Genomic DNA, 26,331 nt, shown 5'->3' with positions numbered 1-26,331 from the left:
AATGTTTTTTCAGAAGAGGAGTTACACTGTACACCCACAGTCCTACAACTTATTCATTCAGCCCTCACTAGCAGGATGCTTTGTGAGCCATAAATGCAGGGACCTGTTCTTTTTGGTCACTGATACTTCTCAAAGGCTTAGAACAGTTCTTGGCATGTCGCTCAATATGCATCTGATGAGTAAAAATATATGTAAGAGTCATTCTTCTATGTCATTTCAAGAGACCTGCTTTATTTTTCTTAGTGCCAAATCATATATTTGAAAGCAAACTGTAGTTGCAGGAAGTCAAGGATTACTAAAAATCAGTTCTCGATATTGTTAGGACTGTTATAGCCTCTCCTTGAAATCTGCCCCAAGTGTTAATTTTTGAAATGGCAAATTTGAAAACCAGGAATCTTATGTGTTTTTGACATTGGACATGAGGAGAAACTTCCAGGTCATTCACTATATACTCTCCTGAATATATTTAGATTCTATAAATTGTAATGAAATCTGCTTTAAAATATGACTAGGCACCATTCAGATTAAAAAATGTAATTTAAAAACATACAGTGTGTTGGCTGGACGCAGTGGCTCACACCTGTAATTCCAGCACTTTGTGAGGCCAAGGCAGGCAGATCACTTGAGTCCAGGAATTTGAGACCAGCCTGGGAAACATGGCAAAACCCTGTCTCTGCCAAAAACGATAGAAAAATTAGCTGATGTGGTGGCATACACCTGTAGTCCCACCTACTTGGGAGGCTGAGGTAGGAAGATCATTTGAGCCTGGGAGGCAGAGGTTGCAGTGAGCTGTCATTATGCCACTACACTCCAGCCTGGGTGACAGAGCCAGACCCTGTCTCAAAAAAAAAAAAAAAAAAAAGCATAGTGTATTAAACAGATATCCTAAGTATCCCAAGGAAGCTATAAAATTATATGCTGGGGATATACTTTTGTTAAATTACATTTATATTTAATTAAACATGAGGTCCATTTAGATTTTGGGCTGATTCATTCATCTGTGATTACTGAGCATTTGCCATGTGCCAGGCAATGAGTATTAGGCACCAGAGTTACCACAGTGAGCAAGAGAGACATGGACTCCTTCTGCAAGATGTCTAGACAATTAAATGGCCAATGAAACTAAAGTGAGGTAAGGGTTCTGACATGAAAAGTTGAGGGTGCGATGAGGACAAATAGCAGAAAGTTCACCTGGCTTGGTGGAAGGGAAGGTCAGAGAAGACCTCTTAGAGGGTTCAGTAATGTAAATAGAGGATTTTAGGTTGAAGGGAATGTTTGAAGTTTGGGAGCCCTTTTGAGGACCACCAAGAACTTCACTGTGCTGTAGGATATCGAGCAGGAGGTGAAGCTAGAGAGATGGATAGGCCACATTGCAGAGTTTGAACTTGGGGCAATGGGAAGCCATTGAAGGGTTTTAAACAACCCAAGTGGTGCATTCTTCTGTGAATGTTAGAAAGATCACTGGCTGCCCTGCACATCAAAGGGGAGAACAATTGGAGACAGGCAGATTAGTTGGAAGGATGGAGTTGTACTTCAAGCCAAAGATGATGGAGAGTGGAGAGTGAACTAAGTTAGTGCAGTGGGACCAAGTCTAGAGCTATTTAGAAGTGAGAAATGACAGGAAAAAAAAAAGATTGATTGGATGTAGACCAAGTTGGATAAGAATCAAGGACAACTCCAGGTGTCAGGCTGGGGCAGCTAGGTAGGTGCTACTGCAATATAAAGTCTTAAAAAAGAATAGAGAAGGGGCTAGTTGTCAGGGGAAGGAGTTCAGTTTTAGACATGTTAAACTGCAAAGAGATTTGATGAACACACATTATTCACATTTCCCAAACAATTTTGGATGGCAGACCAAAAAGAATGAGAGTGAAAATAAGGGGTCTCTGACCACTCAATTAAGATTGAGCTAAGAGCAAGGTCAAGTTCAAACCCACTATGAGCTTCTTGCATCCATGGTTACGGACTGTTGTCTTAATGTTAGCTGTCCTATTGGACAGTGTAACAGTGAGAGAGCATATACAGATTAGCATTGAAAAGGATGAAGTGACGTGTAAGGGTTTTGAAAAAGTATTATACAAATGCAAGGCAGATATATTGAAATAAATGCTTATTGGCAAAATTTCAGGCCAGATAGATTGTAGTAGTGCTTCACAAACTATAGTGTGCACATGAACGACTCAGGGATCTTGTTCAAGTGTTGATTTCAATTCTGTAGCTAGAGTTGGGTGGGGTAGAAAGGGTATCTGAGACCCTGCATTTCTAATAAGCTCCGAGGTAATGTTGACTCTGTGGTCTTTGAACCACACTTTAAGTAGTAAAGAGTTAGAAAGCTTATACTGTAATTGAGAAAAAGAAAATAAATATTTCTTTCCCATGTTGTATTCAATATTTCTTGACTGAGTGTAGCTAGGTGAGCAATTCGGTGCAATACAAAATGTTACACAAGTGTAAAGACAGGTCACTAGGTACTTTAGAATAGTAGGCCTTACAAAGTTCTCTAGACATACTTCCCCGTGAAGAACAAGGAGCAGGGGGAAAAGAGGAGGGGTAGAGTTTACCAATCTGAATATTTCAGCAAGGGAGAATGCATGAGTTTTACTATAAAACCACACTGAACATTACAACAATACTAAATTCCATACATATATAATAATCACTGAGCTATAAGGTTTCTGATGTATTTGTTCTTGAAAGTAAATTAGAGTTACTTTATGCAGAATCAGCTAGTTTTATGTTTCATAATGTCTTTCCCTTTTTTGAACTTTTTTTAAAGTCTAAAGTAGGGGGAACCAAGCCTGCTGGTGGTGATTTTGGAGAAGTCTTGAATTCGGCTGCAAATGCTAGTGCCACCACCACGGAGCCTCTTCCAGAACAGACACAGGAGAGCCTGTGAGATTCCTACCTTTGTTCTGCTACCCACTGCCAGATGCTGCAAGCGAGGTCCAAGCACATCTTGTCAACATGCATTGCCATGAATTTCTACCAGATGTGCTTTTATTTAGCTTTACATATTCCTTTGACCAAATAGTTTGTGGGTTAAACAAATGAAAATATCTTCAACTCTATTCCTGGGAAACACCCTTTAGTGTACATTTATGTTCCTTTATTTAGGAAACACTGTTATAAAAACACCTATAGTACCTGGGGACATTCACTAGAATGATCTAAGAAGCTACAGATTGTCATAGTTGTTTTCCTACTTTACAAAATTGCTCCAGATCTGGAATGCCAGTTTGACCTTTGTCTTTATTTCCTTTTTTTCCCCCTCTCTGAATCTCTGTATATTTGATTCTTAACTAAAATTGTTCTCTTAAATAATCTGAATCCTGGTAATTAAAAGTTTGGGTATATTTTCTTTACCTCCAAGGGAAGAACTACCAGCTACAAAAAATATTTTGGAATAAGCACTGTTTTGGTATAAGGTACATATTTTGGTTGAAGACACCAGACTGAAGTAAACAGCTGTGCATCCAATTTATTATAGTTTTGTAAGTAACAATATGTAATCAAACTTCCAGGTGACTTGAGTGGAACCTCCTACATCCTTATTTATCACCATTTATGACAGTAAACATTTCAGTGTATTGTTTATTATACCACTTATATCAACTTATTTTTCACCAGGTTAAAATTTTAATTTCTACAAAATAGCCGGGCGCGGTGGCTCAAGCCTGTAATCCCAGCACTTTGGGAGGCCGAGACGGGTGGATCACGAGGTCAGGAGATCGAGACCATCCTGGCTAACATGGTGAAACCCCGTCTCTACTAAAAAATACAAAAAACTAGCCGGGCGAGGTGGCGGGCTCCTGTAGTCCCAGCTACTCGGGAGGCTGAGGCAGGAGAATGGCGTGAACCCGGGAGGCGAAGCTTGCAGTGAGCTGAGATCCGGCCACTGCACTCCAGCCTGGGCGACAGAGTGAGACTCCGTCTCCAAAAAAAAAAAAAAAAAAAATTCTACAAAATAACATTCTGAATCAAGCATACTGTATGATCAGTAGGCTGAACTATGAACACTGTCATCAATGTTCAGTTCAAAAGCCTGAAAGTTTAGATCTAGAAGCTTGTGAAAATGATAATATCAATCACATTAGGGGAACCATTGTTGTCTTCATTTAATCCATTTAGCACTATTTAAAATAAGCACACCAAGTTATATGACTAATATAACTTGAAAATTTTTTATACTGAGGGGTTGGTGATAACTCTTGAGGATGTAATGCATTAATAAAAATCAACTCATCATTTTCTACTTGTTTTCAATGTGTTGGAAATTGTAAAATGATACTGTAGAACCTGTCCCCTAATTTGAAAACTGAGTGTCAGGGCTGAGTGAACCAAAGTCTCTAGACATATTTGCATAAAGGCCAAGGTATTCTAATAACTACTTACTGAACACTACCACCTTTTCCTTATACTGTATATGTTTATGGCCTACAATGTTGTATTTGTTATTTATTAAGTTGTGATTGTTTTATTGTTTATGCCAAATGTTAATTGCCAAGCTTGGAGCGATCTAAAGCATTTTTTAAAAGCATGGCTAGATTTACTTCAGTATAAATTATCTTATGAAAACCAAATTTTAAAAGCCACAAGTGTTGTTATAAAATAACATGCTGCCATTCTTGATTGCTAGAGCTTTTGTTAGTACTTTGGATGCAATTAAAACTATGTGCTATCACATGTGAAAAGCTTAATAAATTCTGTCTATCAGTAGTATAGGTCTCAATATTTATTATGAGACCAGTGGTCTGGAAACAGCTTGTTATATTACAGAATCAACTGGAGTCTATACTTAAATACTTAACCATCCTTAAATTATTGCTTAATGGTATCATATTAACATATACTAAATAAGGGCTTTAAGGAACAGGCTGTTGAAGCATTGTCTCAGAGGAGTGGATCTGCAGAAGTTTGTCTTTCTATAGAAATATTGTGCTTACTCAACATAACTGTTAAATTATTTTTTCTACCAGCTAGTCTGCTTTTTAAAATTCAAACATATTCTTTTGATCACATTGTTTCTTGAGCATCCAGCCCTGCTACTAACTTTTCAACAAGGCAAAATGGAGTAAAGTGGCAATTTCTTTAGTTGAGTGAAATACCCTCAAGTCTCTTTTCTGTCCAAAAAGGGAAAAGTGATAGAAATCGGGGTGGGAAGTGGGGTGAGTGGATGAAGGTGGGTATTGGGGATGGCTGTGAAAGAAAATGTTGGAGAATCACTTTTCTGGGCATCTACCTATACTTAATCTAAAAAACAAAAAATTAATCTACTGTAAAGTACTCTGCCCCTTAAAGGAAGTATTAAGAGGATGGATTTAGAAAAAAACATGAATTTAGAAATATTCAAAATCGTTTTTGTGGCAGATTCAATATTATGAATTCACAGATATTTAAGGAATGAGAAACAGCAATTAGTAGAAATGCCAGAAAGAGTTCCTGGTTCCTCTTGTGTTTGACACTAAAAAAATAGCAAGAGTGTGAAATCTCAGATACTTATGAAATCTCACAGATGTAAGGACTCAAGTGTAGAAGAAAAATATCCCCCTCTTAAAAAAAGAAATGTCAATTTATGGAGTTTGTGGGAAATAGAGCAAGAATTCTTATGCTTATGAGAGCCAAGTAATCAGTGGAAGAGAGTAGAGCTCAAAACTGGATTATCACCTTAGCAACTTAGAATAACTTGAAATAGAAAAAAACACATTTAATTTGGACTGTTTCTGGATCTGTTAAGATATACACAGTCTATTTTTTGTATAGTATTGGAAAATAAAAATTCTATAATTTGGGTATGGGTTCTTTTGTATACATTACCTGCCCATTGAGGAAAGGGGCAAGTCCATTATGCAACTTCTCTCCAAACCCTTCATGTTCTGGATATGATACTTAAAGAGCCATGAGCAGCTACATTCTGGTTATCAGAAGGCATTTATTAAATGACTGCTTGCTGCATATGTGCCCAAAGAGATATCTTTAGTAAACATAGTAATTAGTAGAAATGCTAGAAAGAGTTCCTGGTTCCTCTTGTGTTTGACACTAAGAAAATAGCAAGAGTGAGATCCTACATAAGGTCATTTGTCAGAATGATGTTTTTGTTTGTTCAGAGTTGGCTGACCTCCAACTCCTGGGGTCAAGGAATCCTCCTGCCTTAGCTTCCCAAATAGCTAGGACTATAGGCATGCACCCAGCCATGTGTTTTCTTGATAGCTCTTAAAGCCCAGATGAAAAAAAAATCACATTTTTGCCCATAGTGAAGAAACATTTGGCCATTGGTTGGTCCTTATTTTCAGGAACTGTCCTGTTTTCATTGGATTAGAGAGACCCTGTGTGGGCCACAGTTAATATAAACCATTATCACTTTTAAGTAAACCCGCACACCTCAGATTTCATAATTTCCTTATTGTTCTGACTCAAAATGAACCAAGGGGCTTTTCACTTTTCGTTTGTAAGTTCTCAGAGGGTAGGGTCTGCATGTGCTATCACCTGGTGGGATTTTGTACTTAAATAAATGCTATCTGGCAACTGAAATTCTTGCCAGCTCTCATGTAATTTTGATGTTATTTACTGAGGTTGGTTGGTAGTTTGATTATTTTATTAATTTAGTGGTTTTTCTATCATATAGAAAAGACCAAATACAGTTTTGTTTGAATATTTGTAAATGGATGTGATCTTTCACTTTACCACTCTCCAGCATGCTTTAAAGTTTCTCCTTGGGTTCTAGAATTCTCTGTTCTTATTTTCCATTTTGACTATTTTTCAGTATTAGAATTCTTCCAGCTCCTAAATGCTATTGTCTATCTGTTGTCATCTTGTACACGATCCCCTTAATGATCTTATCCATTTCTATGGGTGAAATGACTATTTTTAGAGTGATACTAATAGCTTCCCAACCTGTATCTCCAGACATGTTGATGGTGGTGGCCCTCCTTGAGGAGCTGCTGTGAGGATACCAGCTGCAGCAAGGGAAGCATGGCTGGGGGCTGCATGCTCCGCAGAGCTGGCAGGGGCCGGCAGTAGGTGATCCCAGCAGGAGCCCTGCCTTACCATGTTGGCAGGGCAGGAGCTTGTGCTCCTGGGTGCAGCTGCAGCTGCCCAGCCACAGCTCCAGATCCAGGCATCCCTGTGCTTTTGGGGGCCTGGGAAGTCCCCTGCCCCTGCAGGCCTGGAAGTGCCTGCTCTGGTTTGGAGCAAAGTTGTGGCTGAGCTTGGGTGCTGTCACAACCTGGCTAGGTGTGTGCATCCTCAGGGTGGCACTGACATGCCAGGTCCCTGCTACCTCGGCCCCCTCCTGACTTTGGGCGCCAATGAGCATGGGAGGGTGGCCAGGGGGCTGAGGGTGGCTTGGTGTGGACAGCCTGGGTGCTGTGGATGGCATATTGATGATGGCAGGAGGCAGGTTCCTAGGTGGGAAGGGGTGGGTCCCTGTTGAAACCCCACCTTCAAGCCAAGGACAGCCTGAAGCCTGGGGGCCAGGCTGCCAGTTTTAGGTAGAGCCCACAACCCAGACCGAGAACTCTATTAATGCATTTTGGCCAATTGGATGGTGCTTTTTCCAGGCCCACTCTTCCTCCATTCTGAGCACATAAAAACCCCAGACTCAGCCAAACTCGATACTCATCAGGACAACCTGCCTGCAGAAGGGACCACTTGGGGTCTCCTGAGTGCTGTTCTGTCACTCAATAAAGCTCCTCTCTGCCTTGCTCACCCTATAGTTGTCCATGTAACCTTATTCTTCCTGGACACAGGACAAGAACTCAGGACCTGCTGAACAGTGGGAGCGAAAGGAGCTGTAACATGTTCCTGGCTGGCTTGCCAAGCTGTAGGTGGTGACACGCTCCCAGACTGCAGAAGAGAAGAGTGGTGACCCTTCTGGGGACCCAGACCTTGGGATTCCCCGAGCTAGAGAATGCTATAACATTATAGCCTTCTTGCCTTTCACCGGCACCAGACAGCTGCCCCACATGACAGGAGGCAGCAGCAGAGCCAGGCCAACTGAGGAGCCATGGGCTGGAGTGGGGTGGTGGGACTGAAAGAGCTGTAACATAAACAAACTGAAATAACCCCCCCTTCCCTCACCATCAGTCACCACACTGCAGGCAACAAAAAGAGCGGGAGCCCACACCTCGCGGCTCCTCAAGCCAGGGCTGTGACATGCTCTAACACCCTCTTTGGGACTCGGAGGTTCCTGGCAACTCCGAGCTTTTGGGTTTTACCACGTTTCCCTTGCCCAGACACTGGTGCCTGCAGCAGAAGCTGGTTGTGGTCCATCTGGTCCAGCTGCAGCCTTGCACAGAGCCGGTGCCTGTAGCTGCTTACCCTGCTGTAGCAGCCAGTGTGCCTGGCTAGGTGCAGTGGCTGGAACCTGCACTCACTTGGTCACACACCCCTCACCAGCCCATGCCTGGCTTGCCCTTGGCAGGTATGGTATCCGGGCCAGCAGCACAAGATGAACGCAGCCTGCCAGGCAGAGTGGGCAGAATAAGCCCAGCAGACACGAGCAAAACTCCAGCAGAGGTGCTGCAGGCCATGGAAGTTTCCAGCTGGCGAAGCGACATCCTAAGAACCCTGTGACACTATCCTTCTAGGTTTGCACACATGGTTAAGGCATGAATTTCTAATAAACTCATGGTCACCTCCACCTAGCCATCAATAGCTACTATTCATTAAGTGCCCAGGCATTTTACACTCATCACCTTTAACTCTTTACTCAGGCATGTGGCAATGTCACCATTTTATAGATAAGACCATAGCCAGTAGCTATAAAGTATTAGGCTTGAACTTAGCAGTAGACCACAACTATTTTCTGTTCACTTTCCTTGGCTGTTTTGAGATGGAGTCTCACTGTGTTGCCCAGGCTGGCCCTATACTTCTGGACTCAAGTGATGTTCCTGCCTCAGCTTCCTGAGCAGCTGAGACTAAAGGTGTGCAGTGCTGCCTAGCTAGGCCTGTATATTTAATAAAGCAAGGAGTGGTTAGAGCAGGATCAGAATCCTTAAGATGCCATATGTCAAAACATCACTATTACAGAGGATGCTACTCTTGGCACTTGTATAGGCAAGGAGAAAGTGTGCAGACATTCCCCTGTTGACTTGCTCAGTTCTTTACAGTCCCTCTCATTTGATGCTTCTGATCCTCTACCAAAGACAGAACTAAAGCCAAATTTGAGGTCATTTGATGCAAACTTAAGTTTTTTGTTTTTTTTTTTCTGTCACCCAGGCTGGAGAGGAGTGGTGTGATCTTGGCTCACTGCAACCTCCACCTCCTGGGTTCAAGTGATTCTCCTGCCTCAGCCTCCCGAGTAGATGGGATTACAGCCATGCGTCACCATGCCCAGCTAATTTTTGTATTTTCAGTAGAGACGGGGTTTCACCATGCTGACCAGGCTGATCTCGAACTCCTGACCTCCGGTCATCTGCCCTCCTTTGCCTCCCAAAATGCAGGGATTACAGGTGTGAGCCACCATGCCCAGCGTGTGTAAGAGACTTGAGTTTTGCACTTTTCGCCCATGCTGGAGTGTGGTGGCAGGAACATAGCTCACTGCAGCCTCAAACTCCTGGGCTCAAGTGATCCTCCTCCATCAGCCTCCCTAGTAGCTGGGACTACAGGCATGCACCACTGCCCCAGGCTAATTTTTCTATTTTTTGGTAGAGACCGGTTCTTGCTATGGCCTAGGCTGGTCTCGGACTCCTAACCTCAAGCAGTCCTCCCTCCTCAGCTTCACAAAGTGCTGGGATTACAAGTGTGAGCCACCCTGCCCAGTCAGACTGAGGGTTCTTGAAGGCTACTGGCCATGCTTTTTACAATTTACCACACTCTCTCTGAAAAAAAGTGGAAGTAGCACCATCCGTAGAAAATAATTCTAAACTGTTTTAGGCAAGAGTCCATTAATAGTCTTGGGAGATAAACAGTTTTAAGTGCCAAGAGGGAGAACTCACCTGGAGAATTTATTGTAGGCCCCTTAATGAATTTGTAAGGACTACCATATAGATAGCTAGTAATAATTTTATGTGATTCATACAATTGTGCACCATTCTGAGATCAGTGTACTTCGTGTTCTTACGCTATCTATACCATTAGCATCAGAAAAGCTTAAAATCCATAGTCAAGGCATTCTTAAAATAGGGTCTGTGATCATAAAAATAAGTACTTGCAAATGAACTGGAAAGGTGTGTGCCACCAAAATAAAACTAACTGTGGATTAAACTGCTGGGTCAAAGATAGACGGACAGCTAATTAATGAACACTTCCTCAAGAATGATGTTAGGCTCAGTTTTGAACAGGGTGCGTAAATTTTGGGAATTAACACTGCGGGAGAAAAGGGAAAAAATCCAGAGTGAGGATGGGGGGCCTATGGTGGTGCAATACTTAGGGATATTCCAAAACTTCTGAACTCCTAAGTTAGATAACAGGTATCTGGAGGTGTCAAAACGTTTCAGGAAAACTACTGTTTTCGTAGCGTGAGTGGACCGGCCGCAGAAGTGGCAAAGGGCAAACTTGGATGCAGGGTTTTGCAAATGTTGAGTGAGCCCTAATCTGTGACCGGTGCTAGGGACCCTACAGCAAAGTTCCTCCTTTCAAAGTTTAAAAAGTTGGGAGTAGACACTAAATATTAAATATTTAATATTAATATGTGCATATTAGAAAGTGCTACATGGTACTAAGAAAAACACAGGTGCCAGAGAGTCTGCATTTGGGCTTCCACTTCTAAATAGGGTAATCAAGGAGACCCTCATATTTGAGTGAAGACCCCAAACTCGAGTGCTGGCGGCCATGTAGGGGGGACCGCCGGGCGGGAGAACGAAGGTCACGTTAGCCGAATTTACAGTACAATGTGGACCAACGGATGCCCAGGAAGGCGAAATTCCTGAAACTTAAACGTACTTCTAACGCAAAACTTACCGGGCCCCTTTCCAACTATTTAGCCCACCAATTTTAGCTCAAGTCTTTCCCGCTCCACGCCACTCCCAGATGAAAGGCAGTCCCCACCCCGTTGGCCTTCAGCGCTTTATGGCCGGTGGGCGGACCTCTTATCGCTCCGCCCCATGACCCGCGCGATTGCGGCGGGGAGGTCAAAGGTCAGAGGTAAAGAAGTCATGGCGGCGCTGTGTCGAACCCGTGCTGTGGCAGCCGAGAGCCATTTTCTGCGAGTGTTTCTCTTCTCCAGGCCTTTTCGGGGCGTAGGCACTGAGGGTGGATCCGACAGTGGGAGTTCCACTGCCACGGAGCCTAAGACGCGCCTAGGCGGTTTCGCGAGCGCGTTAGAGCGGCAGTCGGAGCTTCTGCAGAAGGTGGAGCCCAGGCGGGTGAGAGGGAGTCGCGGGAACTACGCCAACGACGCGGTGGGCGAGGCCTGGAGTAGGGGCGGAGCCTGGCGTAGGAAGGGGAGCCGAGGGCCAAGGCCCGGTTTTCCGGAGTTGCGGTGGATTGTGGCTCAGTCCTCGGCCCCTAGAATCCGTGCTTGGTGTTTTACTTCCTTTCGTTGTCCTTTTGTGTGGCATTTGCGTACTAGACCGGGTTCTGTCCACACTGCGCGTGTTTTGCTGGGGTTGAATGCTGGTGGGAGGGTAACCAGCGGGGAGCCCTGCTAGGTAGGCGATCTAGGGCGATTTCTGGGACGCTGAGGAGAATGGGACTCACACGGAGAGGCTGTGCTCTGCTGGGTCTTGTTCTAACAGTACCTCTAGCATGGAGCTTGCTGTCTGGATAAACATCTGTTAATTTAATGACTGGGTGATGAATCACTTTCTGAACTTGGGCAAGGGATTGAACTTGTCAGCGCTTCACCTCTCTTTTGTAAATGTCTTCTTTTTTAAAAAAGTAAAATCTCCATTTGTCTCAGCCAGTACTTTTGTAAAATACCATAAAGTTATAGATAAATGAAATGGAAGAAATAAAATTACAAGCCTAAGTTTTTAATAATTAAACTCAGCAGACATGAAATTGGATTATGTACAAATAAACCCAATTTCTGTATTTTTCTTCCTGGGAAGTAGTACCAAACAGTTTACAAGACTGGCAGTGTCCTGGGTTATAGGGTCATTTTAGTAGCAATTACTGATGTCAAAATTTTTCTGAAATCCAAGGACTAGAAGAAGCCTGGTATATTAGTTTATTTTTTTCTGTTGTAACAAATTACTACAAATTGAGTGGCATAAAACACCAGAAATGTGGTGTTCTTAGGGCTGTGAGAAGTCAGATGGGGTCGCACTGATGTAAAATCAAGGTGTTGGTGATGTTGTGTCCTTTTCTGTAGTTTCTGGGCGAATCTCTTCCTTGCCTGTTAACGTCTCCTCTACCTCTGTCTTCTACTTTTTTGTTTTTTGGGTTGTTTTGTTGGTTTTTGAGACAGGGTCTCGCTCTGTCACCTACGCTGGAGTGTGGTGTCATGATCTCAGCTCACCGAAGACTAAACCCCCTGGGCTCAAGTGATCCTCCTGCTTCATAGCTGGGACTACAGGTGTGCACCACCACTCCCGGCTAATTTTTGCATTTTTTTTTTTTTTTTTTGTAGAGATGGGGTTTTGCCATGTTGCCCAGGCTGGTCTTGAATTCCTGGGCTCAAGTGATCCTCCTTCCTTGGCCTCCCAAAGTGCTGGGATTACAGATATGAGCCACCTGGCCTGGCGCCCCCCCCCTTCTCCGCCCGCCATCTTCTACTTTTGAGATCACTGTGATTAGGTTGGCCTCCCCAGATAATCCAAAGTAATCTAGTTTAAGATCAGCTGATTAGCAATCTTAATTCACCTGCAAAGTTAATTCTCCTTTGCCACGGAAGGTAACATATTCACAAATTCTAGAGATTAGGATGTGGATGTCTTTGTAGGAGGAGGGGGCATTATTCTTTCTACCATAGATGGAAAAGTCATAAAATACTAGCAGAATAGCGATGACTGACCTGAAGCCACCTAAGGGATGGATTTTAGATCTATCCTTAAGGTAAGGCCATAAGAGTTAAGTGCAATAAGGTTGAAAACAAAGTTAAGTGCTCCCTTCCAAATATTTGTATAGGAAAGGAATTTTTCTATTTCTTACCTAACATTTCTCACTCACACTTCACTCCCATTCACACCACATTCTAAGCCCCTTCGGAAACCCCCATAAAATAATTCTTAATTGCTGAGTTAATTGTGGTAAGAGTGAAAATTGTAGCATCACATGTGTAGTCAGTTAAGTGTTTGATACTCAAAATGTAATGTTTGTTTAATGAAGGAAACAACCAAGGTGTTTTAGAGTCCCCAGAATTCCTATTCCTTTTCCTTTCCTTTCCTTTCTAAGGCAGTTCAGTTTTTCCAGGAGGAGGCTGGGGTGTTTCCTGGCAGTCCCAGGACATCCGTTAGATTTTTCTCAGTCCAGCTCAGGCTCAGCAAGATCCCTGCGTGGTTGTTCTCCGTTTAACACAGTTTAGAAAACATAATTCTGTTAGATAATGGGTAAAGGTGTTTGGTTTTGATGTACAGTTCACCAGTTTCTTATTCACAAGTCTTTGACATCTTGATTTAATGGAAATAAAATTCCCCGGGGAGGAGGATATCAGGAGGCTGTGTTGTAGTCTCCATTCAGCAAGTTCCTAGCTTTGAAGCATTTCAAGTTACATGGACCCCTTTACTGCTTCTTTGTTGTTGTTGTTTTCTGAGACGGAGTCTCGCTCTGTCTCCCAGGCTGGAGTGCAGTGGTGCAATCTTGGCTCACTGCAAGCTCTGCCTCCCAGGTTCATGCCATTTACCTGCCTCAGCCTCCCGAGTAGCTGGGACTACAGGCGCCTGCCACTACACCCGGCTACGTGTTTTTAGTAGAGACGGGGTTTCACCTTATTCGCCAGGATGGTCTCGATCTCCTGACCTTGTGATCCACCTGCCTTGGCCTCCCAAAGTGCTGAGATTACAGGCGTGAGCTGCCGCGCCTGGCCTACTGCTTCTTAATTGATACCACTGACTTCAGTTGCCCTCTTGTTCAGGTCATTACACACACTGTGGACCAAAGTTATCTTCCTAAAGTTGGGCTCTATTGCTCTCCTTGAGAATCTTCTAAATCTCCATTCACACTGCCTGCAAGATTAAATATACAATGGTACATCTCTCTACTATGGCTTTAGAGGCCTACCGCCATTCAAGACCCTGCTTAGGCTCAGTTCAGGCTGCCAGGTTCTGCCATCTTTCAACTGAGTGACTTTGGGCAACTTACTTAGCCTATCTACGTTTGCTGTCTTATCTCAAAGTGGAGATAATGCTCCAACTGGAGTTACTGGGAAGTTTATGTGAAATAATACATTTAACGTGCTTTCAGTACGTTGACTGGTACAGAGTAAGCTTTATTCAGTGCATTTTAGCTTTTATGTGGCCCCAGCCTTTTCTTCTCCAGCCTTCTGCCTTCCTGAGAATAGTTTCACAGAGGTGTTTCCACAGTTGCACAGTTCTTTGAAGTCCCATTGTTTTCTTAAACAATAATAAACTTTGATTTATCAAACCATGTAGATTCATCTCTTGTAACAGATGTACTGCTCTGGTGGGGGATGTTGATAGTGGGGGAAGCTATGCGTGTGTCAGCACAGGAGGGGTATGGGGATGTGTCTATACTGTACTCTCAATTTTCCTGTAAACCTAAAGTGCTCTAAAAAAATAAATTTTTTTGTTAGTGAATGAATATAAAATGCTATTTAAAAACATAAGGCGGTATATGCTCTAACTAGAGGTTGAGCTGTGTCATTCAAGGAGACAATAAAATCAAGTTTTTTTCGTGGCAAAAAGCCCAAAGCCAAACAAAAATATAAACACCAGAAAACAACCATGCACATGCCATTCTATTTAATCCCAAATGTAAGGACATTCGTCATCACTAATATGTTAACTTGTGGTGCCAAAGTAACACGCGACACATCAGAATAAAATTTTTCCTAAGTTTTCCCAGTAGAATATGTTTCAGGAGGTCAGATACCTTGTCTTTCTTATTCTGTTGTATTCCCAGTGCCTAGCACAGTCCTTGACCCATAGTGAGCATTCGGTAAATATTTGCCAAATGTGTGAATGAATGAATAGTACATGTAGTGCACATTTGAACTTCAGTTACACCTGGCCTGTCTTTGAATTGTAATATGTGTGACTGTTCACAAACAATTGTACAAGAATAGTATAGCCTTGAGCATGTCAGTTGAATGTGCCTATCCAGAATAATTGAGTAAAAATAATTTTAAGAGTAGTAAGAAATTGAAAATACCTCATTAGTTTTAGTTTTAGTGTTTATTGGAAGTTTTCAATGTTTTTCTAACATATTTATGGTAAGGAATTTGAGGAGTTGTTGGGTGTTGATAGGAATTCAACTTGTGAAAAAACTAACTTTACCTCTTTTGAAGTTACTGGACCTATTTAATTGAAGAGTTTCCTGAGATTACAAGATGAATAAATGCCAATTGTGTATTCAGGATTTTTGAAAAATATTGTTTACAAATTTTATAAAAGTAATATTTGGTTACTTTAGAAAGAAATTTTAAATAGCCCTGAAAGTTATTTTAGAATTATTTAGAAAGAAATTTTAAATAGCCCTGAAGGTTATTATGTGAAATGTAAAAGTCCCTTTTTCTTACTTTCTCAAGGCTGGAGAGTGTATTTTTTACGCCTAGCTACAGAGTTTTATATTACACACATATAAGTATAAGCTAAGTGTTACTATATATTTAAAAACATTAATTGGTTCATAGTATGAATACCGTTTTAAACTATATTACAGTTAAAGAGTGTAAATTCTGCAGTGACGCAATCTTGGTTTAAATCCTGGTTCCTTTACCATTTACTAGCTGTGTTGCCTTGGAAAATTACTTAGTATCTGTATATCTCCTTTTCCCCCTATGTCATGAGATTTTTATGAGATTAAATGAATTCATTATTTAAAACACTTAACACAAGTGCCTGATACTTAATAAGCACTTAGTATGTTTTAGTTGCTGCTGCTGAAAATTGCAGTTTTTACCTAAGTAAGACTATTTTTCCTTATCATTACATAATATTTTCTTGGTACTCCATGGTATGGATGTAGCATAATTTATTTAAGCAGGAAAGCCTTCATTATTGAACTTTTAGGTTGTTTCTGTTTGTTTTTGTTTTCTGACACGGTGTTACAGTGAACATTTGCATTTTTTGCATACTTATGAGAGTGTATTTGTAGGCTATATGTTGGGTAAAAGTGTACACACAATTTGAGTTATAGCCTGTTTGTACTGAACTCCCACTTACAGTACATGACAATGTCTGTTTCCTCAGCCCCTTATCTACACATGGGGTGTAATAGGTGGATTTTCTTGATATTCGACAATTAAAATACAGAAATTGGGAACTGGGATTATCATCCTTCATTCCTGATTTCAGTTTTTGATTTTTATCATTATAACTTCATGTTGACAATTTTTGACTTTATAATAAGTGCTGTCAATTTGAACTCATAAAATGCACTTAAAATAACAAAATACTACATTTGCACTGTATATATTGGGATTGTATGTAAGATTTCATTTGTAAAATGGTTTCTGCTTAAAATATTCTTTTTGAAGTTGAATTTTGCAGTTCTCTAAACAAATCATTATTTCTGTACCCTTTATCCTGGAATTAGCTTCCCTGTCTGCAAATTCTGTTGTAAAAATCTCCTCTCTTAGACCTTTGTGATCTCACCAAACAGATGAAACTGTTTTTGAATGTTCTGGAGTTTTGTGTTTTACTACCTTTATGGTATACCCACAGCTCTCATTATAGTAAAGTGATTTCCAAACCTGTTTTGTCCTGTTTTCTAGCTGTAGTTCCTGAAGAACAGGGGCCATTTTCAGTCCACCCTCTTGATCCTTTGCATAATGCTTTATACTTAAGTAGGGATCGAATGTATATTTGCTGATTTAAGTTGGAATGAAATTTAAACAGTTTGATGGCTGAATAATTACAAATGAAAAATAACATCTCAGATGGCCTATTATTAGACTTAAAAATATGTATATGATGAAAGTCCAAGTTGTACCTATTGATTTAGTTCTTATAGTCGTTAAAAGTGTAGACTTACTTATATGTGGACCTCAGAAATAAGTGACGTTCAGTAAGAGCCCATGCACATTATCCTTACAGAGAACTTTCCCCTGCAGCCAGGAATGTAATAAAGGGCAATGCATCATGAAGTTCTTATCCTATTACACACTGAGGTTACTAGTTAAAGGGAACCAAAGTTAAATGGCATTAAGTGTAATGCCACTGTCTGTATGGAGGTTGTAGGTTCCATACTCATCCCATGCTCACTTACCTACTTTTCTTTTACTTTGCTTCATTAGCTTTAATATTGGTTTATGCATCTTTCCCTTCAACTAATTTTGTTTTGTTTTTAGAGTAGCAACCAGATCTTTTTTTTTTTTTTTTCAGACAGGGTCTTGCTCTGTTGCTGAGGCTAGGGTACAGTGGTGCAAACTTGGCGCACTGCAACCTCTTTCCCCCGGCTCAGGTGATTCTCCCACCTCAGCCTCCTGAGAAGCTGGAACCATAGGTGTGCATCACCATGCCTGGCTGATTTTTGTTTTTTGTTGTAGAGATGGGGTTTTGCCATATTGTCCAGGCTGCTGTCACACTTCTGGGTGCAAGCAATTTGTCTGCCCTTGCCTCCCAAAATGCTGGCATTACAGGTGTGAGCTACCACACCCGGCCGTCCCATTCATTTTTATAACCATTTAAGTCAGGTACCATTTTCCCTCCATTTTTAAAACCTTAATCCTTCTTATGTCACTTAGACAATATAAATTTGTAGAATCTGTTGAGGCCATTGGGAGCTGTGCTATGGCATATAACTCATCTCATAGCCACAAGGTGGCAATAGTTGAGCAAAGAATTGGTTTTTCTGCTTTGTGACTCTTACTCCTTCTTAGCAGTAGAGGGTGGCATGCCACTTTTCAGAACGTTGGAAAAAATGTTTTTCAGAGAGTTTTGGGGCCGCACAGTAAAAATTTTACTCAAATTTTGAATTTATTTAAAATACTGATGTTACATGACAGTTTATAGTTTTACCTTATTTTAGCAATATACTAGATTTCATGCAAATATTTTTAAATGTAATTTTTTACTTTTTTGTGAATATTTTTATTAGTATTTTTTATTTCAGAATACTGGAATATTCCAGAAGACAGAATATTTAAAATCAGATGTCCAATCCTTTCAGAATACTGGAAAAATGAAAATATATAGATTTAAGCCGGGCGCGGTGGCTCAAGCCTGTAATCCCAGCACTTTGGGAGGCCGAGACGGGCGGATCACGAGGTCAGGAGATCGAGACCATCTGGCTAACATGGTGAAACCCCGTCTCTACTAAAAAATACAAAAAACTAGCCGGGTGAAGTGGCGGGCGCCTGTAGTCCCAGCTACTCGGGAGGCTGAGGCAGGAGAATGGCGGGAACCCGGGAGGCGGAGCTTGCAGTGAGCTGAGATCTGGCCACTGCACTCCGGCCTGGGCGACAGAGCGAGACTCCGTCTCAAAAAAAAAAAAAAGAAAAAAAGAAAATATATAGATTTAAAGGGCTTATTTCAATATAATGGGGAAATTAATTTATTTTTCGTATAATTTTTAAGTCCACTAAATTCGTATACTGTCATAGTAAAATTATATAGTTTTACTTAACCCTTTGTTTTCTTACCAGTTTTACTGACAACTTTAAAAATTATACCAGTGTTTTAAAAACTATTTGATATGTAAAGGAATGATAGAAAATGTTTCTGGTTTTAACTGTGGTGCCAACCTGTTTTTACATTATAGAATTCTAGGAGAATTACCTCTGAGTAATAAAAATCTTTTGAAATGTTGTATGTCTCACATTTTTGAAGCATGTTTAGAGGAAATGACCAGTTAATATAAAAACAATGAAATAGTGAAGAAGTAGATAGAATTATCTGGGGAAAGTAGGTTTTTGTTAACACCTGTAACATGCTTATAAGCAGTACTATACATTTCCTAAAAGAAAAGATGTATATGTTCTGTATGTATTTTGTTTTTGTGTGGTCATATGATCTGATCATACCCAATTGGACTCACGACTTCCCAAGCCAACCTTAGTTTTTTCACTATTTGGAGATCGTAACTCTCATTTTTACTCAGAAGTTTCACTTCCATCTTTTAATGTGTCTAAGTTTGCTTCTAAGGCTGCTCTTAAATTGTTTTCTTTTGATCACATTAATTTTTATAACCTGATTATGGCCCTTAAGTTTTTAATCTGTTGGCATTAAATAACAGGAAATAAGAGCAATTAAGCACATTCAAGTGGAGCCTGGTTTGTTGGGATTTGGGAATAAAACTAAATAGTCTTGATTCTGTTTGGGTTTTGCCTACCTTTTTAAAGCTTTGGGGATTCCATTGTTGACAACTGCCAGGAAATGAATGGTGGACTCAGTCTAGGAGTTGGCAACTGAACAAGCTGCCTGACCTCTGGCCAGCTACCCAAATTGAGATGATTGGGTTCTCTCAAGGGAGATAAATGCACACTGAGAACTGGGTGTCACTGGGACACAGAGTATTTATCCCAAAGAAATGAAATGTTCATAGCAGCTTTATTTGTAATAGCCCAAAACTGAAAGCAGCCTGGATGTCCTTCAACCGTTGAGTGGTTAAACAAACTGTGGTATATCCTTACCGTGGAATACTACTTAGCAGTAAAAAGTAATGAGTGATTGATACACAAAATAATTTGAATGACTCAAGGGAATTATGCTGAGTGAAAAAAAAAAGCCAGTCCCAAAAAGTTACATATGGTATGATTTCATTTATATGACATTTTTGAAATGACAGAATTATAGAGATGGAGAACAGATCAGTGCTTACTAAGAGGTAGAAAGGAGGGAGGTAGAAGGGATATGTGGAGTTACAAAAGGACAACATAAGGAATCCTTGTGGTGATGGACTTGTTCTGCATTTTGACTGTGATGGCCAGTACAGAACCTTTACATATAATAAAATCGCATTGATTATTACATATACACCTGGTGAAATCTGAATATTGGTGGATTGTGTCAATGTCAATTTCCTAGTTGTGATGTCATACTGTAGTCTTCTAAAATGTTACCATTGGGAGCACTGGGTAAGGGTACAGGGGCTCTTTCTGTATTCTTGGTTACAACTGCATGTGAATCTACAATGATTTTTAAATAGAAAGCTAATTTTTTTTAAAGGGAGCATTTCACTGGTCTGTTGGGCCCAGCACTGGTGAGACCACTGAATTCCATAAACATGAGACAATTATCCCACATTATTTCCTGTAAGGTAATTTTTTGTTGTTAGAAGTAATGCAGTGTAGAATACCAGAAAAATCCAAGAATAGTTAGAAGTAAAGTTCCACATGCGTATGTGCATACCTTAGCCTTTAGTTAGACAACTTCTGTCTTACTAGAAATCTTAAAAGCATCCCTTGGTCCCAGTCTATGCATCTGTCAGCATCTGGCTCACAGCTCTACTCAGAAAATGAGAGACTGACTATCCAGTCTCCTTTTGTAACTATTTGTCCCTATCTAGCATAATGATTCTCCTGCTCCCACGATATACCACTATTACAGGGATTTCTAAACTTTTTTGATCATGTCCCTTCATTAATAAATTTTTGAGCACATGTTCCAGTATTTACTTAAAAAATACATTTGTGACTGGGTGTAGTGGCTCACCCCTGTAATCCCAGCACTTTGGGAGGCCGCAGTGGGTGAATCACGAGGTCAAGAGATCAAGACCATCCTGACTAACATGGTGAAACCCCGTCTTTACTAAAAATACAAAAATTAGCCAGGCATGGTGGCTTACGCCTGTAATCCCAGCTACTTGGGAGGCTGAGGTAGGAGAATCGCTTGAACCCAGGAGGTGGAGGTTGCAGTGAGCCAAGATTGCGCCACTGAACTCCAGTCTGGTGACAGAGTGAGACCCCATCTCAAAAAAATAAAGAAGTATGTGTGCATGTGGGTACATATATATATATATATATAAAATATATATATGTACTGTAGTTTTCTTTATTATGTACATTTTAAAGCATTCACACATAAATATATTTTGAGGGTGAAGTAAAAAAAAAAAAATAAATTCCAGTGTTTTCTTCTTTTGTCCTATGGGTTATAAGAGAGATTACTATTCTTTCTTGCAACCTGACCTTTTTCCTTCAGGCCTGGTCTGTAAATATGTATCGTTGGAACATATTTGGACACAGGAAAAAAAAATTTCCTGTGTCTTTTTATGAACAATCTCCCCTTTAACCTTCTCTACAAGTACTTCTTGCGTGCCTTCTTGGTTTCCCTTGATAACACTGCTTCCCTTCTGGTCTTCCCTAGTATAGATTGCAATGGGTCTCAAGACTAGGAGAAGAAAATGACTCATCTTGGTTCTCGTTTCTCAGTACCATTTCATACTACTGTTCTATCAGAAATACTTTTAAAAGGCTCCTTGATAGAAATCTTTTCGATTCTTTCAATTTTTCAATAGCATCTGGCTCCCAGCTTTTCTCTTTTCTTCACACTTACCATCTTCATTGACCAGCGTTTATATTTGTAAACCAAAAATAAAATTCTAAAGCCCCTCAGCCATTTGAATGGACCCTCCTATCAGCCAAGGGCATTCCAAAGTTAACCTGAAAAACTAGTTCAGGCCATGATGGGAAGGGGGAGCCAGACATGCCTCGTTATACCTCCCTCTTTTCAGAATTAGTGATAGAAATGACTCTTTAGTAAGAAAATTTACAATCTGTTTTTTCTGAAGCCTGCTACCTGGAGGCTTCATCTGCATGATAAAACCATGGTCTCCACAATGGCTTATGGTCACCCAGACATTCCTTTCTATTGATAATAACTCTTTCAACCAATTGCCAATCAGAAAATCTTTAAATCTACCTATGACCTGGAAGCCACCCTCGCAACCTGCTTCTAGTTCTCCTGCCTCTCTGGACTGAGCTAGTATAACCAATGTACATCTTACATGTATTGATTGATGTCTCATGTCTCCCTAAAATGTATAAAACCAAGCTATGCCTTGCTTCCTTGGGCATGTGTCTCAGGACCTCCTGAGGCTGTGTCATGGGCGTGTCCTTAACCTTGGCAAAATAAACTTTCCAAATTGATTTAGACCTGTTTCATACTCTTGGTTTACACATTAATGACTACGAATACTTTGGCCACATAGTTTTTTGTATATTAACTTTATATTGTGTAACCTTGCTGTAATTACTTATTCCAGGAGGTATTTTTCTTGTTGATTCTTTTTGATTTTTTACATGGATCATCATGCTATCCATAATAAAGCACAGTTTTATTTCTTCCTTCCCAATTTGTATACTTTTATTTTTTCTTCTTTTCTTACTGCATTAGCTAGGACTTCTAGTACAATGTTGAAAAGCAGTGATGAGAGGGGACATCCTTGCCTTCTTCCTGTGCTTAGTAGGAAAAGTTTCAAGTTTCTTACCATTACATATGTAGGTTTTTTGTAGATACTCTTTATGAAGTTGAAGCTTTCCTCTAGTTTTCTGAGAGTTACTATTATGAATGGGTATTGGATTTTGTCAAATGCTTTTCCATTTGACAAAATGAAATATGACCATGTGATTTTTCTTCTTTAGCCAATTGATGTGATGGATTACATTTTTTTCCTATTTTTAATTTTTGTGGGTACATAGTAGGTGTACATACTTAGGGGGCACACGAGATACTTTGATACAGGCATTATAACATGTAATAATCACATCATAGTAAATAGAGTATCCATTCCCTCAAGCATTTATTCCTTGTGTTACAATCAAATTATACTCTTTTAGTTATTTTTAAATATACAATTAAATAATTATTGCTTATCACCCTGTTGTGCTCGCAAACACTAGGTCTTATTCTTTCTAACTACTTTTTGTACCCATTAACCATCCCCACACCCTTGTATACTGTAAGTATACTATAGCACATATAAGGGAGTGGGGATGGTTAATGGGTACAAATCCCCAGTACTCTTCCCAGCCTCTGGGTAACCGTCCTTCTACTCTCTGTCTCCATGAGTTCAATTGTTTTAATTTTTAACTCACACAAATAAGAACATGTGAAGTTTGTCTGTCTGTGCCTGGCTTATTTCATGTAACGTAATGACCTCTGGTTCTATCCATGTTGTTACAAGGGACTTTTTTTTCTTGTTTGGGACTGAATGGTAGTACTGCATTGTGTATATGTGCCACATTTTCTTTATCCATTCATCTGTTGTTGGGCACTTAGGTTGTTTTCAAATTTTGGCTGTTGTGAACAGTGCTACTGCAAACATGGGAAGTGTCTCTTCAGTATACTGATTTCCTTTCTTTAGGGTATAAAATCAGCAGTGGGATTGCTGGATCACATGGTGGCTCTATTTTTAGTTTTGTTTTTTGTTTTTTGTGGAACCTCCAAACTGTTCTTCAGAGTGGTTGTACTAATTTACATTCCCACTGACAATATATGATGGTTCCCTTTTCTCCACATCCTCGTCAGCATTATTACTGCTGGTCTTTTGGATAAAAGCCATTTTTAACTGGGGTGAGATGATACCTCATTGTAGGTTTGATTTACATTTCTCTGATGATCAGTGATGTTGAGCACTTTTTCATATGCCTGTTTGCCATTTGTATGTCTTCTTTTGAGAAATGTCCATTCAGATTATTTGCCTTTTTTTTTTTTTTTTTTTTTTTTTGAGACGGAGTCTTGCTCTGTCTCCCAGGCTGGAGTGCAGTAGCGCGATCTCGGCTCACTGCAGGCTCCGCCTCCCGGGTTCTCACCATTCTCCCGCCTCAGCCTCCCCAGTAGCTGGGACTACAGGCGCCTGCCACCATTCCCGGCTAATTTTGTTTTTGTATTTTTAGTAGAGATGGGATTTCACCATGTTAGCCAGGATGGTCTTGATCTCCTGACCTCATGATCCGCCCGCCTTGGCCTCCCAAAGTGGTGGGATTATAGGTGTGAGATTATTTGCCTATTTTAAAGTTGGATTATTGGAATTTTTTTCCTACAGAGTTGTTTGAGCTCCATATATATCCTGGTTATTAATCCTTTGTCTACATTTTGATTTTTGAATGTTAAACCTGGCATAAATCTCAGTCAGTTGTGGTATATAATTTTTATATGTTGTTGGATATGATTTGCTAATATTCTGTTGAGGATTTTTACATCTACATGCATGAGAAATATTGGTCTGTAGTTTTCTTTTCTTGTAATGTCTTTGTGTGGTTTTGATATTAAGATATTGCTGTCCTCATAGGATAAGTTCCACTCCTATCTTCTGAAAGAGATTGTAGATAATTGGTTTGATTTCTTCTTTAAATGTTTGGTAGAATTCACCAATGAACCTATGTGGACCTGGGACTTTCTGTTTTGGAAGTATATTAACTACTGATTTAATGTCTTTAATAGGCCTATTCAGATTATCTGTCTCTCCTTACTTGATTTTTGGCAGACTTTGTCTTTCAAGGAATTAATCCATTTAATCTAGGTTATCAAATCTGTGGGTATAGAGTTGTTTGTAGTATTTCTTTAACATCCATGGGATATGTAGTGATGTCCTGTCTTTCATTTCCATTATTAGTAATTTGTGTCCTCTCTTTTTGTTTTTCTTAGCCTGGCTAGAAGCTTACCTCAAAGAACCAGCTTTTGCTTTCATTGATTCTGTTGATTTCCTGCTTTCAGTTTCATTGCTTTCTGTGCTAATTTTTATTTTAGGTAAATTGTGTTTTCATTTTCATTTAGTTCAAAGTATTTTACAATTTCTCTCGAGATTTCTTTGACTCGTGTTATTTAGAATTGTATTTGTTTACTCTCTAAGTATTTTGGGTTTTTCGAGCTATCTTTCTATTCCTGATTTCTAATTAAATTCCATTGTGGTCTGAAAGCAGACATTGCATGATTTCTATTCCTTTAAATTTGTTGAGGTGTGTTTTATGGTCCAGAATGTGGTCTGTTTTGGTGACTGTTTCATGTGGCATGAGAAGAATATATATTCTGCTGTTGCTGGATGAAATTGTCTACAGATGTCCGTCATATCCAGTTGATTTACGATGTTGTTGAGTTCAGCTGTATCCTGACTGATTTTCTCCCTGCTGGATCTGTCCTTTTCTGATAGAAGGGCATTAAAGTCTCCAACTGTAATGATTCATCTATTTTTCCTGGCAGTTTTGTCAGTTTTTGCCTCATGGTTTTTGACTATTCTTAGGCATGTACACATTAAGGATTGTTACAACTTCTTCAGATAATTAACCCCTTTATTATTAGGAAATTGTTTAACATGAACAAACTGTTACTTGTTAGATCAATTAATAATTAAAAACTTAAAGTTTTAATTTTACCTTCACATATTCCTTCTCTGTGTTCTGCCTTTCTTTATGTAATGTAGGTCTGAGTTTTTTTGACTTTTATAATTTTCTTCCTTCTAAAGAATTTCTTTAAACATTTCTCGCAAGGCAGGTCTACTCGCAACCAATTCCCTCAATTTTTATTGGTCTGAGAAAGTCTTTAATTCTCCTTCATTTTTGAAGGATAACTTCTCAGGGTACAGAATTCTAGCTTGGTATCTTTTTTGTTTCCTCTTAACACTTTAGATATCTCACTGCACTGTTTTCTTGCTTGCAAGATTTATGAGGAGAAGCTGGATATAATTTTTATCTTTTCTCCTCTATAAGTAAGCTGTTTTCCCCCCAGGCTTCTTTTAGAATTTTTTCTTCATCTTTGATTTTTCTGTAGTTTGAAAATGATACTATATACCTAGATGTAGTGTTTTTGGTGTTTATTCTGGTTGATGTCCTCTGAGCTTCCTGGGTCTGTGGTTTGGTGTCCGTTATTAATTTGGAGGAAAGTCTTAGTCATTATTGTTTTAAATATTTATGCTGTATTTGTCTTTCCTCTCCTTCTGGAATTCCCGTTAGTTTACACCTTTTGTAGTTGTCCCAAAGTTCTTGAATACTCTGTTGTACTTTTCCCTCAATCTGTTTTCTCTTTGCTTTTCAGTTTTGGCAGTTTTTATTGAGGTATCTTCAGGGTCACAGATTTTTTTCCTCGGCTGTGTCATCTACCTGTAAGCGCATCAAAGGCATTCTTCATTTTTGTTACAGGGCTTTCGATCTCTAGCATTTCTTTTTGATTCTTATTTAGAATTTCCATCTTTCTGCATACATTGCCTATGTGTTCTTACATCCTGTCTGTTTTATCCATTAGAGCCCTTAGTGTCTTAATCATAGTTGTATTAGATGCCTGGACTGATAATTTCAGTATCCCTTCTGTATCTGAGTCTGGTTCTGATGCTTGCTCTGTCTCTTCAAACTATGTTTTTTGCCTTTTTGTATATCTTGTAATTTCTTCTTGACATCAG

The 26,331-nt window shown here is 39.9% G+C and overlaps 2 protein-coding genes across 15 annotated transcripts in view; both read left to right on the top strand.

The window, feature by feature from the left end:
* Positions 1–4,713, top strand: part of TPD52 (tumor protein D52) — a 137,181-nt gene extending 132,468 nt beyond the window's left edge. For all 11 annotated transcript variants that reach the window (XR_012416472.1, XR_012416473.1, XM_015454989.3 and 8 more), the window contains one exon: positions 2,774–4,713. Coding sequence is in view for 9 of the 11 variants with exons in the window: in XM_015454989.3 (XP_015310475.3) it covers positions 2,774–2,893 (120 nt within the window). In the remaining 2 variants the exon portion in view is untranslated. The remainder of the gene's footprint in view (positions 1–2,773) is intronic.
* A 6,355-nt stretch (positions 4,714–11,068) lies between these two features.
* MRPS28 (mitochondrial ribosomal protein S28) overlaps positions 11,069–26,331 on the top strand; it is a 101,267-nt gene continuing 86,004 nt past the window's right edge. For 2 of the 4 annotated variants that reach the window (XM_073999046.1, XM_005563600.3), the window contains exon 1: positions 11,069–11,300. In XM_073999046.1, coding sequence (XP_073855147.1) covers positions 11,091–11,300 — 210 coding nt within the window. In that variant the 5' untranslated portion in view covers positions 11,069–11,090. The remainder of the gene's footprint in view (positions 11,301–26,331) is intronic. The other 2 variants (XM_065519393.1, XM_073999045.1) reach the window with 2 other exon arrangements.

This window comes from Macaca fascicularis, chromosome 8 (assembly GCF_037993035.2).
Source record: "Macaca fascicularis isolate 582-1 chromosome 8, T2T-MFA8v1.1".
Taxonomy (NCBI): domain Eukaryota; kingdom Metazoa; phylum Chordata; class Mammalia; order Primates; family Cercopithecidae; genus Macaca; species Macaca fascicularis.
The sequence above is the reverse complement of the archived record's forward strand: the minus strand, read 5'-3'. Positions and strand labels throughout refer to the sequence as shown.